Below are 15,705 nucleotides of genomic sequence, written 5' to 3' on the forward strand. Positions count from 1 at the left end.
TTGGCCCTGACCACGTGGGCATGCATGTTGGCAGGGAGCGGCTTATGCTGGCCCTCATACGCTTCTTTGATGGCAGAGACCATCCCGCGGGAAATGGAAGCCTTAGAGGCCTGGTAGCCTGGCCTCGAGCCTCCGAAAGTGACAAACATGGCGTCCCACCTGTGCAGGCCCTTGGTCCTGTCCATGTAGAATTTTAGGGCACGTCTGACATCCAGGCAGTGCAGCACTCTGTGTGCTTCGTCCTTGGGATCGGAAAAGAACGTAGGAAGGACTATTTCCTTGTTCAAGTGAAACACAGATGGAACCTTGGGCAGAAAAGCCAGGTGCATCCGCATGACTACCTAGTACTTGTGAAAGGTGGTATATGGTTCAGTGGCGACCAGCGCCTGGATCTCGCTGACTCTGCGAGCCGAGGTAAGGCCGTCTTGATGGTGACCAGCCTGATGTCCACGGATGCCATTGGCTCGAATGGTTTGTGCGCCAAGGTGCCCAAGACTATGTTAAGGTCCCATACAGGGTGCAGCCTCTTGACGGGCGGGTAGAGCCTAGCGAGACCCGTCAGATGTCTCCTGACGATAGGGTTGGAGGCGAAAAAAATGCCTTACCCAGAGTTCCTGTAAGCCCCAATGGCTGCAAGGTATGTGCGGCATGTCCACCTGTATGCTCGAATGAATGAGGTGCGCCGAAAAGGAGAGCACCTCGTGCACATTGCAGGCCAAGGGGTCAATTCCCTTGGAGTCTGCCCAGTGGCAGAATCTGGTCCATTTGCTTTTTTACTGGGCCATGGTGGCTTTGCTCCTGGTGCCCTATATGATCTCCAGATTAGCCTGTGAGAGGCTATGGTGCCGAAGCGTTACCTGCTCAGGTACCACGCTGTGAGGGCTAGTTTCCCTGGCGTAGGGTGGATGACTCTGCCCCCCTGCTGCGCTAGAAGAGGTGCTGGGCTCGTTGGAAGGTGTATCGGGGCACCTCCGAGAGGCTGAGGAGCTCCGAAAACCATGGTCTCAACTGGCTTTCACATCTCTTACAGTTGTGCTTCTTTCCTTTTTATGTTACATTTCTGGGTCTTCCTCAGCGGCTATCACAGAAGAACTACAATTCTGCCGTAAGATCCCAAATATATCTTAAACAGGAGTGATTGTTCACCTGAATACTGCTTGAATATTGCTCTACCTTGTGCCAATACATGTATGCTTTAAGAAGCAAGAATACCCATGAATTTACCACATTCCAGCCACCTCAGCCCTGTCTATCAACTCAGCTCCACTGCTCTTTTAAGCTTCATATGCCATGGTCGCAGGAGACATTTCCAATAAGACTTCCATTGCCAAACAAAGTCACTCAGCATCTAAGAATGCGAAAAACAAACAAAATTTCCCAATCCTCAGAGGCAAATTACGGCTTAACATCACAATGTAGTGGCGTATCAATTCTAGAGTTACTTGCAGATGAATCTTCAGTAGTCAACCGGTATGACGTTCATTCATCCCCATTTTTTTTTTTTGCTGTACTCTTTGCCGAAAAATGTTTGGATGGGGGCGCATAGAAGGGGTATGGTGGGATGGTGTCTAGGGATAAATAATGGGGGAGGATTCGGGGGGACCCCTCCACCCCTAAATAAAAGAAAAGCAATGATTTCTGGAAAAAGATTTCGTATAAAAGTGCAGGGGGGGGGGGGGAAAGGGCAAAGAATGAACATAGAACCAGTCAACCTAACCTCAAAATCAACAACAAAGGAAACACAATTTATTGAAAGATCAACTTCTCCTGCAGATTCTTTAATGAGCAACCATATAACAGAAACCCACATATGCCGACTACTCTTGCTGTAGAAGCCGACGAAAGCCAATGGAGATGCTAAACCCTTCCAATAGGAATGAGGGCAATCTTGCAATGTCTCCAAATACATTTAAATCTGATAGCAGCACTAGCAGATCTCTCAATTCATAGAGATTCTCCTACGAACCTTCGCTAGTGGCTATAAGTATTGTATTAAACTCGCCAGTGAAATGATATGAAAACATTTACGAAGAGTTGAAAGAGCACAAAGCCTTCTAAAACGCATTCAATTCAAACATTTTATTCTTGGAAGTTATATTTGTGCGAAACATGGTAGCTTGTCTACCTCCAAGACCAACATCTGATGGCCTGAGGGAGGTCACATCAATAAAAATGCCTAATAACCAACGATCAGCACAGATCCCTATAAATGGGCCTTTACTAGGATCACACATTTTTCGCAGAATCTACCCTTCAAGATACTACATCTAGAGAGAGGATACCAATGAGAGCCTGTTAGCAGAGAAAATCAAGACTGGGGAAAAAAAACTAAAAGGAAAGTTGCGAAAACAAAACATTAAAAGACCACCCAATCTAGAAAAAAAACAAAGGCACCAAAAAATGTCTTTACAATTTTAGACAATCTTTGTGTGCAGCTTCATCACATTAATTCAATTGAAAACATTTCACCAGTGAACAAAATTACAAAACCTAAAGCAGGAACCGCAAAATAAAACTATCAAATTAGAGAGTCATCCACCTACGAGCATATCACCTGCACCCAAGTCTTCCATAAAATATTGTTTAAAGCCTATTATGGAAAAAGCCCCTTGGGTGAAATCATACTTTAAATATCCTTCTGTGAACATATTCCTATCCAAATGAATTAAATGAAATTGGGACTTCAGGCAGGTCAGAGGCTAACATGCAGTGCGATGACGTACCGACTGTAAAGGGGAAGAAGACATTTACATACGGGGGGAAGAGGACACAAAAATCAGCTTTAAGAGTAATGAAACAAAATGTACTACATTAGAAGAAAGATGTAATATGCAAGATCATATCTTGACAAACAGATCTTTGATCAACGTCCAATGCAATCACACAATTAAGTCGCAAGATCGAAATCACTTTCTTGCTGTATGTTTGGAATGCTTCTTCCCTCTTTGAACATCAGGTAATCTTAAATGGGAAAGCAATCCTGCACTTCAAGAAATTCTTCATCTACTGATGATGGCATCTGTGGGCATCAAACAAGTAGAATTCAACCTCACCTCCCTGATTGACTGCATCGAGTTAGAATCCATCTATACTCAAGACTAGCCACTATACTCATGTTAGAGGAAGCTCAATCTTTTCATTGTTTAGGATAGAGGGGGCGATCGAGTGGTGCAGTGGCACACGGACACTGCAGATAAAAGGGCACCGCCAGATCACCCAATGTAAAGTGTCATGTAAATTACATGACACTTTACATTGTGTGAGCTTGCGGCACCCTTTATCTGAAGCGCTCCGATGTAAAGTGTCAGCCAATGACTTTCTATTAGTGAGTCACTCACTAATAGAAAGTAATTGACTGACAATTATGTGACATTGAGTGACCGTGGCGCAGCGCCAGCACCTATTCAAGAATCACACCATTCCTTTGCATTCTGGTATTTGCTTGTACTCTAGGGGTGGGGTGCCCATAAATCATGCACAGTGCGCTGGTAGACCTGGGGCCGGCACTGTTTTGGTATATATTTATAACTTTGACTCCGCTCAATCCCAAGTGGGTAACTCCGAACTCGAACCATGTTTGCACAAACCAACAACAGGGGCAAAAGATATTCAAATTTCTTTTAACAATATTTCATCCATCGTTAAGCAACAAATAATGCATCTTGATGCTGATCCACAAGTTAGGAATATTTATGAGAACTGGTCCCCATTATCTGCAGCGCTCCACAAATCTAATTGTGACTTAATGAGGACAAAATGAGATCGGAATAATTTGGCATACTCTCTGATCTCAGTGGTATCCTGCAACACAAGGGGTCATTTTCATTTGTTTAATGGTGATGCACATTTTTTAAACAGGTTGTCTTTCGATTTACTTTTTCTACAGGAAACCTGAGTTAAACCATACCTTGACGGATACTCAGTCTTTGTTCAAACAGCCATCACAAGTGAAAAGGACTACCTGTTTGGAGGACTCCTGATAGCTGTATGCACTACTAAAACCATGTAATGTGAATTATAGGAACCCTATACGGTAGAGATCCTGTCAGGTAAAATAACCTGGGGAGATCCAACTTTAAACAGCTGTCACAAGATGCTCCTCATCAATGTATACAGAAATCGTCAACACGCCACTGATTTAAGATTTATAACTGCCCTATCTCAAATCTTCGATTTTTTGTTTTCTGTCTTTCACAGTTGATATGCCTGTAGCTGGTTACTTAAATGCAGATTGTATAACTGAATTCAGTATGCTGGATAGTTACCATGTTAGAGATTCCAAATCCAAAGTTAAAAAAACATTACATTTTATGCAACTCTGGGAACATGTTCTGGCCTATGGCCAACTAGGTAATGACATCCCCCTACAGCATACTTGGTCCAGAGGCTCTAATATCTCTATAGTAGACTACATGTCCTGAACACTTCATAACAACTGTGTAGCTTATGAAGTCCTTGCAACAAATCTTAGCGACCATTCGCTAGTTCACTTACTTCAAATTGGAGTACAATTGAGGACCTAATTCATAGAAGTGTTTCATAATGGCAAAACCCCATTGGGAAACGCCCTGTGAATAAGGGCCTATGTGTTCCCCACTTAAACGAATTTGGAGGTGAACAATAAAAAAACTGAATTTCATGGGCTCCTTACATCACCACAGAATTTAATGATAAAATGTCCTCTTTGATAAGCGGAGCTCCCCATCAAGAAAGGCAGGCATTACAATTTCAAATAAATGTAGATAATGGTATGCCCTCATTCAGACCAGAAATTGTCCGACCTTCAAAATGTTACACAAATAAACTGTCATTTTGATGGAACTGTAGTTGGAAGAATAAAAAGGGAGCTGAATTTGACTTTGAGACAATGTAAAAAAAAAAAGAACCCATATCCTTTCATTCTGCAGAAAGCCTTAAAATAAAGAACTGGCTTAAAGCGCATACACTTGTATTATACCAAAGAGAGGCTGAATCAGTGTTTAAAGCACTTAAACCCATCAAATCTTAAACTTTTGGCAGCTTGCAAACTGCTATGATCATTTCCAACGAGATACCCAATCAAATTCTATTTCGGAGGCGCTATGGCGAACACACTTCAGTGATATATTTGAAGAACCCCTATCCGCTAAATATAAATATATCTTGTACCAACAGATTAAATCTGAAATGACATCATTTGAAGTAGAGCTGATCTATCAAATTATTATAAAGGCTAGACCATCTTGTGCTCCGGGTCCAGATGGGATACAGTGACTGTTATTAAAAATGTTCCCATCTTATGGTCCAGAGTTCTTTTTGATCTATTCTCTATTCGATCATCTAATGTTGTTGCGAAATCTTGGAAAACCCCAATTATTGGCCCTATCTGTGAGAAGTGAAATGGAGAACTCCCTTCAAATTACAGGCCCATAGCCCTCCTTGATATACTATGAGTAAAATCTTCTCAACAATAGTTTTTTTCTTTCTATTTCTTTATTGAAGGTTATTGAATACAACACCACAACCAGGTAATATGAGTATCCCCGTCAACGATTGTTCTTAATAATCTGAATGTATGGATCAGAAGCCAAGGGAATGGGTATTTATATCAGTCAGGCTTTATAGCTGAAATGGACACCTCTTTGAACAATCTTATCCTTTCTCCTGCTTTAACCACTTTAAAAAACTCATCTATGTGGCCTTTATAGACCCTCCCAGGCCTTCAACGGAATTAACAGAACTTGGCTTTGGCAGAAATGAGTTGCTTTGGGTTGCCCGCTATCTATTGTTAATATTCTGATACAGTTGCATTCAGATACTGCAATAAGAATTTGCTTGGACTGAAGTGGAGCCCTGTCGGAACTCATCTTAACAAACAGAACTCTGCCAGAGTTGTGTGCTCGTGCCAGAATTAGGAAACGCTCCATCTAGTAACAATTCATCTGCCAAAATTGGGGGTATTTCCAATACCAATACAACACTCTATGCGGATAACGTAGTTGTTTTGGATCTAACCCCTAGATGCCTTCAAAACATGCTTGCATCCCTGCATCAATACATGGCCATCAATGCCTTCAAAATCAATTCCTCCAAAACAAAAATACTTGTTTTTAATCCTGGACCTAAAAAGAAAATTTAATTCAAATGGAGTATTAATACTGAACAAGTTAATTATGTTGAAAGCTGGAAATATCTTGGTCGGAATAGAACAAAACTTCTGTTCAAAATTATTTCTTGAAGAACTTTACACAGGATCATCGATCTGGAAAATTCTCCATTCTCCCTCTTGTTGGCTTTTACATGGGGGAAATTGTCCCTGTTTAAGTTTCAGGGCTGAAACCTGACCAACACAAAAAAAAATCGTAGAATGTAGAGGGTAACATGCGGAGGAGAGCTCTAAACCTGCCATGGGTGTACGAATACCAGCCATACTTTTTGAGTTGGGCCTAAAATCTATACAGTCTTATATTAATTGGACAACCTTACTTATTTATTACAAAGTGATAAATACCCCACTAAACATATTCATTAAACTTTCTGAATGAAAAGAACGCCAGAATTGTATGGTGTTCAGTAATTGGAGCACCAACGTTATATCCATATTCATTATGTTGGATTCTAACGAACCAGAATTGGTGTATTCTCCATTCAGAGTTAAGAAACCACAGAACCAGATTGACTGGATTAATACTAAAGCTGAGAATTCGAAGTAAAAATTGTTCCGCTTTACATGTCTATAAGAAAAAAACTAAGAGCCATGCCTTCATACTTGAGAAAATCACCTAGCAGACAATGGCGTTTCGACTTTTGAAGATTCAGAATCTATGGATGTCCCTTCTTCCCTAAAGGGAAACCTTTCCCCTATGTCCAGGGCAGTGGAGCAACACTCCCACTTTGCCATGTCCAACTCCTCTTCCAAATCCCCATGCCCCCTTTTAGGATAGGGCTAATATGTATTGTCGTCAAGTTAACCAAACTAACCTACATGACAACAATAAGAATGTAAGCAGTCCAAAGTAATATGCATGCAGCTTCATGGTTGCTACTGTGACGAAGACGAGAGTCAGGAGTACAAGGATTACTCGCATGAAGACGGGCTAGCAGTCTAGTCTTTAGAGCCCAGGGATTGGCTCTAACGAATACATCAGCCTGACGTGTGAGTTCGTAGGGAGGTCAGTGTCAAGCTTTGACGTGGAGGAGATAGAAGACCCAACCAGAGAGACCACTCAGTCTGCAGGGACGCTACAGACGCCGCTGGATGCCCAAACACTTTCAGAGCCTCCTGGAATAACACAGCTGCTTGGGGACCATCGGTACCACCAAGAAGAAAGCAAACAGGTACACAGGTTTCCTGGGAGCTGTGAACGGTCTGGGGACGCATCAACGCAAGTTCAGAAGCTTGCGAGAGAGGGTCTGGGACCCTGAAACAAAAAAGACAGTTGTATGCTTGGAAGGAGAGTGAACCAAGCGTATACAACACAAAGGTGCATGTCTGGGACCCACACCCAAGAGAAAGACGGTCTGGGACCCAAAAGAGGGAGAGGGTCTTGGACCCTGAAGGAAAAAAGAGACTGCTGCATATTTGGCAGTAGAGTGAACCAAACAAATGCAATGACATTGTGCGAGTCTGGGACCTGCACCCGAAAGAAAAAGGGTCTGGGACCCAGAAGCAAAGGAGAGTGAACAAAGTGGATACAATGCAACCTTGTGAGTCTGAGACTCTCACCCACATGTGAAGCCAAAGTCTAAAGCGCCAAGAGTGTTGGGGACCCTGAAGGAAGAAAAGAGGCATTATAAGGGAAATCACTTGCTTGTCAGGGAAGTCAACCAAGCTGTCTAAAATAGTGCAAGTCTGGGACCAGCACCCACTTGAGAGTTCAAGGATAAGAGGGTCAAGAACTCTAGGACTGCATGGGAAAAGGAAGCCTACACATGGTAGGCGGCATACCAAGCTGGTGGATAAAGGAACTCTGAATTCAAGCAACAGGTCCTCGTGTGATATCCAGCAGCCTAAGAGAAGAATAAGTCTAGGGTAAAGGAGCACAGCCCTAGCCTTTGGAGTTGCATGTTTTGGAACATTATTTTGCATCACTTTATTACCAGGGAGACTGGGAACTTTTCTGTCGTTTGAAGGCACAACGAAACACTTTTTACTTTAAGAGAAGACCATGCTTGCACAGTTATCTTAGGGTGTTGGTGTTAGAGACAGTAGTAGGTATGGGACACGACAGTGACAGACTGTTTATTTTCGGGCTTCCTGACAAAGGTTTCATTAGTTTCATTTCTGGCAGGGAAACCCCTCTTAGCTTTAGGGATAGAGAGGCATTTTTTTAACCATCTTCTTTTCAATAAACGTCTATAGCCAAAAACATGCCACTATTGGGCCCGTGCCTTACTTCTGCACCCTTACAGAATGAACCTCCATGCCACTCTCGAATCCAGCAGTATGCAAACAATCACTACAAATGGAAGGACTTTTGTAGATTCTTCAGAGACAACACTAATTTAGAAACTCTTGAACATTTAATAATGAACTGTGTTACTTTACAACATAAACGGGAAGGCTATTTTCAAAGATGTTTTGATTTTTTTAAGTTTATGCCTAGAGAGGGAATTTGGAACAATATCATGAGTGGAGAATCTTTGCCACTGTGTATTGCAGTGATGAAATGTATGTCGGTTTCAGAATTATGATCAAGTATGGGTTGTAATTAAGTCTTAGGAAGATTTGTAGATAAGTATTTATAATTATTCATCATATTCACTATTCATAATGACCACTGTGCCCCCTTGATCTGCTGGTTTGACAATTTTCAGATTATTCCCTAATTCCTTCAATGTTTGAAATTCATTCCTAGAAATATTAGATGATACAGTATCTGAATAATTCAAGTGTTTACAATCTGCTAACACTGTATTTGCAAGAGTGTCCAAAACATGTTGTAATGAAGGGGTAAAAAGTAAGATATATTCAGTCTCAATTTGTGATCCTTCTGAAGATTTTCAGTTTCATCTACCTAATGAACTTAGTCAATTTGTTGTTGGAAAAAGTTGCTGTTATATGTAGGAACACATGACAATCACTTTTCTAAAGTTCTCATTTGAAACCTAGTTGATGGATAGCCGAAAATGTGAACCACTAAACTTTCTTTTTTCAAGGTGGACTTTTTCTTGTTGCATCATCTTGTTTACCATTTCCTTTTTAAAATGTAACTGGTCTTGCACAGAATTAGATGTTGCTTCAATCACTGTTTCCGTTGCACTCTGTACCATTGGATTTACCTCCAGTCTATTCACAGTATCAGTCATGGAATCTTCAAACTCATTACTAGAAATATCTGATGGATTGCCTGAATCTGAATTTGAGGCATGGTTAAGGTGCATGATCTTAATATAGGTCTTAGTATAAAACGTCTGCCACGTATAAACAATATTGTTTTTGTCTAAATGTTCATATTTCGTTTGCTTACAACACCTTCTTGTAATTATCCAACATATCATCTGTTCTAGATTTAATAATATTTGATCTTTAGAATGTTTCTGATAAACTCATTATAAGCTACTCCGTCTCAGAATCTATTATATGTAGACTATCAGCATTAGCTAATTTTTTATGTTCTGCTTTGCAAGTATATACGAATGTGTAAACTAATATGATAATGTGTTAATCATATTCTGACCACCTGCTAAAAATAATGTTGATACAAACTTGCATAACAAGTTGATCTATTTCTTATGCCAATATTCTGCACAGGGCTGCTAATGGATCTGTAATACCTCAGAATTACTAGTCTTGCTGGTCACCCCTCACACACTTGTGTGTTCTCAGTTCATAATCCAGATATGTGAAAAGGAAGTGAAGTGTAGCACAGAAAGCTTTAATCGTTCTTTTAGAAATAGTGGGTTCTATCACTGCTGTTTCTTCTGAGCTTTCTTGTCCTCTTCTTTTCCTTGCAGACTTGGTTTTACATTCCTGAGGTTCAAAGAAAATTTCATGGAAATTTCCAACAGGGATAATGACATTGAAAGGTACGTATTTATCATGTTATAGGCTTGCTAATATCTATTTAGGAATACATTTTGACTTATGTCGATACACCACATAACCGTTTTCTCTGTGGTTGACTTTGTAAGTCTTCATTACTTTGAAGCAATTTTTACATTTATTTTGTAGCAGGTTTGCATGCCGCTCGTGGTATTTTGAAATGGTCTTCTGTATATGCACAGAATGCACATGCTGTGCCAAACACTTTTAACAGGTCAGGTGTTTTAACTATTAGGTCAAATTAGTGATGTAAAATGGTTCTAACCAATTAAATGCATTTCTCAAAGGAACTATTTTGAGTTGAGCATACAAAGGAATATCTTTATTATAGTTGAAACTTTCAGTAAAATGAAGATAAGTACTTAAAGACGCATCTTTTTCACCCCAAAAGAGTAAATCAAGTGAGAGCAAACCCGTGGAAAAGTGCTACTAAATTGCAGAAATTAAGCAGATGTGCAAAAACTATGTAAGCTGGAAATAAGTATGTGTATGTAACATTCTTAAACTCCTGCATGTGCATCGGGGTAAAACTTCAACAACTTTAATAGTAAACCAGCAAAATGTATGTGCACTTGATGTGTGTACCAGAAAATGTGTGCATGGGACACAGGGGAACTATGAATTAAACATGTACCTAACACAAGAAACTAACCATGCCCTGCTTCATCCACCAAGCACATTCAGTCCATAAAGTGCATTACGGCATGCACATACCTCGGGTTACTAATACATGGAGAAAGACGACACAAAAAACAAAACCTTGCATGTATGCACTCTCACAAAGCATACTATCAAATCACTACACAATGTACCTGAATATTTTTACAGCATAGCGGGAGAAAAGCAAAACTGAACAACATTATATGCTCATAAAACAGTTTAAACAGCTACGCAGTGACAGAGGACTGATCTCCAAAATAAAAATCACTGCAGACACTGCATACATTTACATTTTGTACAACATATTCCTATACCATAGACTAATGTCGGCTAAGTTAAAACCCGACTGCACAACAATTTCCCCGCAAGTTAGTTTGAAAATATTGAATAAGTTGTGTTTTGTCTTGTCAAGTGACCAAATGGCACAAAATACACTATGTTAATACAACGGGCTGCGTTACAACCATGGTGGTACATTCAGTGCTAATTCTGTGAAACTGAATTGCCATTACTGCCATGGCATGGCATCTGGAGAAATTGACGCCAAATTGAGGCCACAGGTGTGTCTCAACCAACAGTAATTCTCTCCATGGAATTGGTGCCAAAAACCAAATTGATAATTCACCCACTATTCAGAGAAATAGCATTACTGCTGGAAAAGTGGAGGAATTAATGATCAGCAATTCCGCCAGCAGAATTGGCGCTGAGCTGAAAATAGCATTATTCTGCAAACTGGAAGCTCAGCTGCTGCCATCTTTGAAAACACAGGACATTCAATATCACCCATTTCCCGTTGCCATTGAAGCCCACAGGATTTGGCAACATTCTAGGGAGAAAAGGAAGGTGCCTAAAATCTGGTTGCAGAAACCAAAATTCAGCAGATCAGAGTGGCAGCTCCCTGCTGTTGGGAGCACAGTACATGTAAACAACTGTCCTATGAAAGAGCAACATCTGATGGGCACTGTGCTTCAAGACAATGAAGACTGCTGCCAGAGGTAGAATTACCTGAAGACCAGAGTGGGAGTTTGTATCCATCCACCAGCGGGTGGCCTCTGACACAGGCGGTGACACAGTTGAGCCACTTGTCATCTTACCCTGGGAGGACAAGGTAAGGAGTAATTTGCTTATCTGTAACTTTTGTTCTCCAACATTGGATTCTTTCATTGATTCTTTTGCTATGAATATTCCTCAGCGTCAGGCTGGGGATCCTCGGTTAGCCTATTTCTTCCCTTGATTAAAGCAAATAAAACCTTCTCTTTTGTAGGCTGTCACCCTCCTTATGGGTGCTTTTGGTCCCAACAAATGGCACATCGAGTAGTTAGACTCTCCTCCCCTCCTCAGATTCTGACCCGTCATGCTGGCCAGATCTGTAAGGTTTTTACCTTGTAGGGGTGGAAGGAGGGCGCATGTGAATATAGGAAAGATACCAATGCTGGAGAACAGGAGTTACAAGTAAGCAACATACTCCTTCTCCAGCATTGGATCTTTTATATATTAACATGCTCTGAATAGACATCATAGCAGTGTGTAGTACTGGAGGCTGTAAAAGGTAAAAGGCGTACCTTATTGAAAGACGCTGCAGGACTGCTCTCTCTGTCTGAACTTCTGCTGTGTGCTGCCTCTCCAAGCAGTAGTCCCTAGTAAACGTATGTGGCACCGACCACGTAGCTGCTTGCCAAATGTCTGTGATGGAGACTTCTGCCCACAACGCTGCTGAGGCTGCTGTAGTGATGTGGAGTGGTCATGGGGCAGAATGGCTAGCAGTTTCCCTGCTGACAGATTGCAGAAGGAAATGACTGATTAAATCCACCTAGAAATGTCCTGCTTGGGCAGAGCTTTTCATTTGTTCGATGGTACATAAGCCAGGAACAGTTGTGCTAAGTTTCTAAAGGACTTGGTCCTGTCAATGTAGTATTTAATGGCCCTTTTTACATCCAGAGAGTGTAGGGGTACCGCTGCTGCAGATGTAGCCTTTTGGAAGAAGACTGGCAAAGCAATGGTAGCGTTTTTTGTGGGGAAGTTTGTTTGGGACTTTGTGGCTGAATAGTGAATTGATCATAAGCAGAACTTTATCCTTCCTGAATCGTAAATACTGTTAGTTTACTTCCAGAGCCTATATTTCTGACACTCTTCTAGCCAATGTGATGGCCACTGGTAACGCCACCTTCCAAGAGAGGTACTTGAGTTAGGCCATTGTTATAGGCTCGAATGGCTTCCTCATGAGACCTGCCGCGACTGTATTAAGGCTCCAGTCTGGTGGGGTTATTTTTGTCAGTGAAAACTCCAGAACAGGCCTTCAGAAAATGTTTAACCACTCTGTTGCTCTACAGCAACATGCCCTTTTTCCTTGTGGTGTCTGTAGCTTGCTGCTAGGTGGACCATTATGGATACCTAAGCTAGGCCCTGCTTCGGCGTGGCTGAACACTGTTGTTTTTTGCACCAAGCACAGAACCTTTATCTCTTGAGATTATACAATTTATCGGTGGCAGATGCCCTGGCCGCTTATCAAATATCTTTGCAGTCTTGAGGGATAGAATTTGGAATTCTGCGAAATAAGGGACTGCAGTTCGTGATGCAAGACTTTTCCATGGTCTTGTGAGATGTCTGGTTGATTGCACAGCTGTATTGGTGGATCTGCTGAGAGGTGAAGCAGATCTGAGTACCACATCTGGTGTGGCCAGTTTGGAGGGATGAGGATCACTTAGCACAGATGAGCCCAGATCACTTATAGTACACTGCTTATGACCAGGTATGGAGGGGACGCGTAGGCAAAGAGGTTGTCCCATTGGAAGGAGAATGCGTCCCTCAGCCACCTCAACCCCTGCTGTGGGGTCCTGCTGGAAAATTGTGCACACTTTTGTTACAACTGGTGGCAAAGAGGTCTACAGATGGGCGACCCCATTTCTGAAACAGCAGCTGCAGGTGGCTGTCATTGAACTCCCATTTGTGAGTTTGAGTTGCTTGTCTGCTTAGGGTGCCTGCCACCTGGGAGGTGGAACGCATGCAGAGAGATGCCGTTGGGTATTGCCCAGTGTCAAACCTACTGTGCCTCTAGAGACAAGGTTCTGGACCTTGTGCCCCCTTGTTTCCTGAGGTAATACATTGTTGTAGTATTGTCTGTTGGGATCCTGAGTGCCCCTTTAGTATTGGCAGGAAGGACTTTAGAGCCCGTCTCACTGCCCTTGGCGCCAGCACATTGATGTGGAGACTTTTCTCCTCGGTTTTCCATAGCTCTCTGACATGCAGCTGGTCGATGTGGGCTCCCCAGCCCAATATAGAAGTGTCGTTCTGAGCGTCTTGTGATCAGGTGGATCATGAAACAAGACTGCCTTTTCTGATGTTGGGTCTGTCTGCCCACCACTGGAGTTTCTAGGTAAGTTTGGCTGAGACCTGAACCTTGTCTCACCATGTTCCCGATATTTGGGACCAATTTGATGCGATGAATTCCTGCAGTGGCCTCATAGGGAGTCTGCAGTTTGGTATCAGCCGGACACACAACACCATAGTTCCCAGGAGCCGCATGCAGTGGCGCGCTGCAAGTCATTGTGCAGACCTGAAAATCGGGATCAGGGAGACCAATGTTATACACTCTGTTGACGGCTGCACTCTGCAGTGGAGCATTCAGCCCCAAGAAAAAACTATTTCTTGGAAGGCAGAATCAAGGACTTTTTGTGATTTATAGTGCATCTCGAGTCTTGGAGATGCTGCACTGTTCGCGACGTGGAGTGCTGCGCTTGGACACAGTGGGTGCTGAAACCAACCAGTCGTCCAAATAGGGGTAGAAGTCGTCCAAATAGGGGTAGACGTGATGGCCCTCCCTTTGCATGCTTGCAACTATAGTAGCGAGACGCTCGGTGAACGTACGGGTGGCTGACTTTAGGCCGAATGGCAACCCTCGAAATTGGTAATGGGTGTTTTGTACCCCGAAGCGGAAATACTTACAGTGCCTTGGGTGAATCGGTATAAGGAAGTATGCGCCCTGGAGCTCTAGGGATGCCAGATAGTCATGGGGCTGCACTGCCTTTATGACCTGCTGCAGCGTTACCATGGTTAATTTTTGCTTCTTTATGAACTTGTTCAGCTTGCGCAGATCCAAAATAGGTCATCATTTGCTGTCTGGTTTTCGAACAACAAAGTATTGTGAGTAAACCCCTCGCCCTCTGTACCGTCATGGAATCTTTTCTTTGGCTTTTTTTGACATTTGCTGTACCTCCTGTAATAACACTTAAGTGTGCGGGTGTGTGATGATTTGGGGAGATTTCCGTTGGAAGCTTTGTAAATTCCAGTAGATGTCTGTGGGTTATGGCCGACAGCACCCACTTGTCTGATGTTACATGTTTCCAGTTTTAGACATACTGTGACACATGTCCCCCCCACCTGCTTTTGTCTTGGGTAACAGTAATTGTTGCTATTTTCCTTGTCCTCTGTGAGCCCAGAGTTTGCTAATGCCTCTGTGCTTGCTTCAAGTCTTTTGACCTCTGATACCCTTGGTAGGTTCTTCTATAACCTTGAGAGTATTATGACCAAACCTTGGTATATGGTCTACCTCCTCTAATGGAGGTGAAAGATTCCTGAGGATCCCCTGAAGGGTTGAAAGGAGCCATGATTTTGTAATGATGTGAGGGAGAGCACTGTGTCCGAGTCCGTTTTTATGGTCTTGAGGGCTTTGTCTATTTTTGGCCGTAAGAGGTTATCTACTTCAAAAGCCATGTCAACCACCTTGTGATGCACTTCTGGTCCACAGTCCGTGCACCTGAGATAACCTTGGCTTCTCAATACCACTCCATTGCTGATGTGCTTGAAACCTCTCTCAGCCAGGTCTACTGCAATGTTAATACTGTGATTTGATGCCTCCTACCCCTCCTTGAGGATTGCCTTGGCCTCCTTTCTTTTGACTTCTGGGAGATGTTCCAGTATGAGGGCCAGCCTATGCCACATCTCTCGAGCATAACGAGCGACAATGGCAAGGGAGTTGGCTGCCTGGACGGTTGGAGCGCCTATCGTCAGCACCTTTTTGCCAA

The 15,705-nt window shown here is 42.5% G+C and overlaps 1 protein-coding gene across 7 annotated transcripts in view; it reads left to right on the plus strand.

The window, feature by feature from the left end:
• The window catches only part of ATP11A (ATPase phospholipid transporting 11A), a 2,308,865-nt gene that overhangs the window by 1,418,049 nt on the left and 875,111 nt on the right, over window positions 1-15,705 (plus strand). For all 7 annotated transcript variants that reach the window (XM_069636989.1, XM_069636990.1, XM_069636983.1 and 4 more), the window contains exon 15: window positions 9,937-10,008. In XM_069636989.1, the coding sequence (XP_069493090.1) occupies window positions 9,937-10,008 (72 nt within the window). The remainder of the gene's footprint in view (window positions 1-9,936; window positions 10,009-15,705) is intronic.

The sequence above is a fragment of the Ambystoma mexicanum genome, chromosome 7p (genome assembly GCF_040938575.1).
Source record: "Ambystoma mexicanum isolate Mex_15411 chromosome 7p, UKY_AmexF1_1, whole genome shotgun sequence".
NCBI lineage: Eukaryota > Metazoa > Chordata > Amphibia > Caudata > Ambystomatidae > Ambystoma > Ambystoma mexicanum.